General features: G+C 36.5%; 1 protein-coding gene across 1 annotated transcript; it reads right to left on the bottom strand.

Annotated features, from left to right (window-relative positions):
- Nucleotides 1-968: 968 nt before the first annotated feature.
- On the bottom strand, nucleotides 969-1,296 carry LOC110444509 (gelation factor-like; the record flags this gene model as incomplete). The annotated part of the gene is made up of 1 exon (XM_021488880.1): nucleotides 969-1,296. A coding segment is annotated over exon 1 (328 nt), but the record flags the coding sequence as incomplete, so codon positions are not given.
- Between the last annotated feature and the right edge of the window lie 2,070 nt (nucleotides 1,297-3,366).

Genomic DNA, 3,366 nt, shown 5'->3' with positions numbered 1-3,366 from the left:
TACATCACCTGTACACCCCAGGCTGTAGCTTTAGATTGTCTGTCAAGGTAGCTAGTCAGGTATCTGTTTACTGGTTAACTAAATAATACACATCTCAGCAGGCAAATTCAGTTAGTTACGATCTCTGGGCAACGATAAAACAATCTCAAGTAGCTTCTCTGGTGTTAATCACATCTTCACACCTTTTATTTCTCGAGTTTGATGATAACGCTACTTTATCATCCCATAGGTTGATGGCCTCAGAGTCCCTGTGTTTACACCTGTATACGTACAATACACAGGTATGTTATCGATCAGTCTATAGGTATATAGAGGTGTGGTGATCATCTACATGTACCATTATATGTACCTGTACAATATGCTAATTAGTTGCACCTGTGTTTACACCTGTATACGTACAATACACAGGAATGTTATCGATCAATCTATAGGTATATATAGAGGTGTGGTGATCATCTTCATGTACCATTATATGTACCTGTACAATATGCTAATTAGTTTTGTATCGTCTGCTGGATAACCGAACTACTCGGTACAGAAGCGGACGTAAAACCAATCAATCAATCAACCGCTAATTAGTTACACCTGTGTTTACACCTGGTATTTTTTCATTACCAAATGGGTGTTGTCAATCTGGAATGGGGCTTTCCAAATATACCTGGGATGCATGGCTTATATATTCAGAAAAATCCTACGCTGGGTGTGTTTTGATGGCTAGAAAATTCCCTAGGTCTGATACAGATATACAGGAAGTAAAAACTTATGAACATTCTCGTAAACACAAAAAAAATGCAGGAGTTCATTGATCTGAGAAACACCTGTTCTGGTAATGTAACATAAAATGTACACCTCGGACACAGATGTTATTGATAAATAATATTGATTTGTTAGAATAAACATCTTACACCTGTGACCTGCAACATCTGACTTTACACAGGTGTGGTTCTGGTTACCTGTAATTAACTTACCTATGTTCACAAGGCGCACGTTATCATTGGCAATAGCCGCCAGTGCCAGGGTACAGTTCTCCAGATTCTGATGGTGGTTCATTGGTTTTTTTATGACCCGTCCGATTTTCTTCCCTTGTAGAGATTCAATAAGTGCACATAGCAATACTCCATCCTCAAAAGCGGTTTGTAGATCCTCTACCATTCTTGTATTCCCTCCGACTCTCAGCTGTTCATTTACCCAGTTAGTAAACGTGTTTTTCTGAATCGTAATCCATCTGTCCGACTCCCCCCTCATGCTCATGGCGGCATGCCCCTCCCGAGATAACGCCCTGTTGACAAGCGACATTTTCACCTGAAACTGTTCCTTTCTACGTCCGAAGAGTCCACAGGTAAACTCTACCGGTGTCAAATTTCAAGTCGGGCCGGTTGAGATGAAAGCAGCCCTGTAGCTCGTCCTATCGATTTGACAAGCAGGTATTTGCCTTGGGCTGCTAATTAACAATAAGATGTCCGAGCTTCCCACAGTGTACTGTGGTTGCAGACGTTTTCTGTCGAAACGTTGTACACAAACCTTTCTGGACCACAGTCAAAAACTTGTACCAGAATGGGTGTGAGCGCTATGTTCATTGACGTTGAGTGGCTCGCCTGTGTATTCATATTTAAATTAGTTCACAAACACAAACCGGTTTACCTACATAGTCAATCAAGCGATACACAAGCGACTTCCCCAGTTTTATTTATAGACGCCGTAATCTGTTCGCCCTCTGTCGGACAGGTGAATGATTATGTAAAATGCTTCATGCTAAATGATAAAATACGTGAAATGCGTTATGTGTATTGCTTCATGCTTTTTGCGGAAACGTCATCTGGACGTACATGTACCAATTAGAATTTCTGCCTCTATTACATTTTCATATATCGAATTAGGCAGACTTCCCTGGTATCTTCTTTGGAAAAATTATATCGTTCAAATATGGTCGGTTTTCAAATAATTACGTTTTACGAGACTTATAAAGAGATATGACTATATGTGCCCTCTCGTTCTTGATGTCGTTTCGCGGTTAAAAAATCCAGACGTAACTTTTCATCGTAGTAGTTGTATCTCCTCTCAGTGTACGGTATGTGAGGGTTGGAAATCCTCATCTTTCAGACAACAGGTCCTTAAGCCCAGGTATCAGTTTCGTTGCTTTACGCTGCACTTTCTCGATTGATTCTATGTCTTCTGTTTCAATGATATTTCATCTTAATGTATGAAGGATCTTCTGATAAGCCAAAGTGTACTGTTTGCCTTGTTGACGGTTTGTTGTATATAGGTGATGCAAAACTGAGATTTTCGTCCTCCTTTACTTCTATATCATTTGCTGATGAAATTTTCTCAAGTTTATTTTTCTTTTCTCCCGCTCCTGCCATTGAATAATTTGTTGTCGCCTTTCCTATTATTGTAAGTAGTTTGTATTTTTAAATGATGAAGTTTTAAAAGCCATGTTTTAGACCAGGCTTGCAGATTACCCAGATCATGTTGTAGCGCTTCTCTTTCTTCATCTTTCTTGATTTCCCTGTCAGTTTTTGTATCATCGGCAAACAAAACAAGTTCTTGAAATGGGTGTATCTCTGAGTGCCAACATTTTTAATTTACCTGTTGGGTAACTTATTTTGATAGGGTTTATAGTCTTTTTCTTAAAAGGTGTCTGAGTTTCAACAAGTGAATCTACCTGTATATGCTAATATAAATATACATATATTTTTAATTTTCTGAAGTTTCATATTTTTGATAATATTAACAAGCTGATCCATATAGAATTTGAGATAATATTCATTGAACTGATATTTCAATAACAGATAAATACCTTAATTGGTTTAAACAATATTTTATTTACAAATATGCTGCACATAATCAGAGACATATTATACGTCTCTGACATAATATATAATTTTACATAATGTAATACTAGTGATCTGGCAACAAGAGTAGGCTCTTATATTAAGCCATCTTCCAATAAAATGATAAATAACTTAATTATAAAGCACAATTGATTTAAATTGAACAATTCCCTAATTAAAATATATCTTAGTAATTTAAGGAGGAAACAAAATATGTAAGTACTTATTAGTACCTTGCAGGTGTAAAGGTGATAAAAGTATTTATTTTTAAAGAATCAATATGGTTTAAAAAATGTATTATTGTTTATTTGAATAAACAGGAAAATGAAATCGAAACGGAATTTTCAAATGAAGAAAAAAATATTTTTAGGAATTTAAAAACTTTTGGACAAAACGGAAATATGTATGCATGGATTTATTGGATTATTATCCAGTTAATTATAACTTCGCCTGGGGAAATAGACCTGGTCTCGGGACACCAGAAACTTGGTATATCTCTCAACCCCATACTTTAACCGTTTTATTATACCGATAC

Source organism: Mizuhopecten yessoensis, unplaced genomic scaffold (assembly GCF_002113885.1).
Source record: "Mizuhopecten yessoensis strain PY_sf001 unplaced genomic scaffold, ASM211388v2 hete_36135488, whole genome shotgun sequence".
Taxonomy (NCBI): domain Eukaryota; kingdom Metazoa; phylum Mollusca; class Bivalvia; order Pectinida; family Pectinidae; genus Mizuhopecten; species Mizuhopecten yessoensis.
Note: the sequence above shows the minus strand (reverse complement) of the source record. Positions and strands in the feature narration are given on the sequence as shown.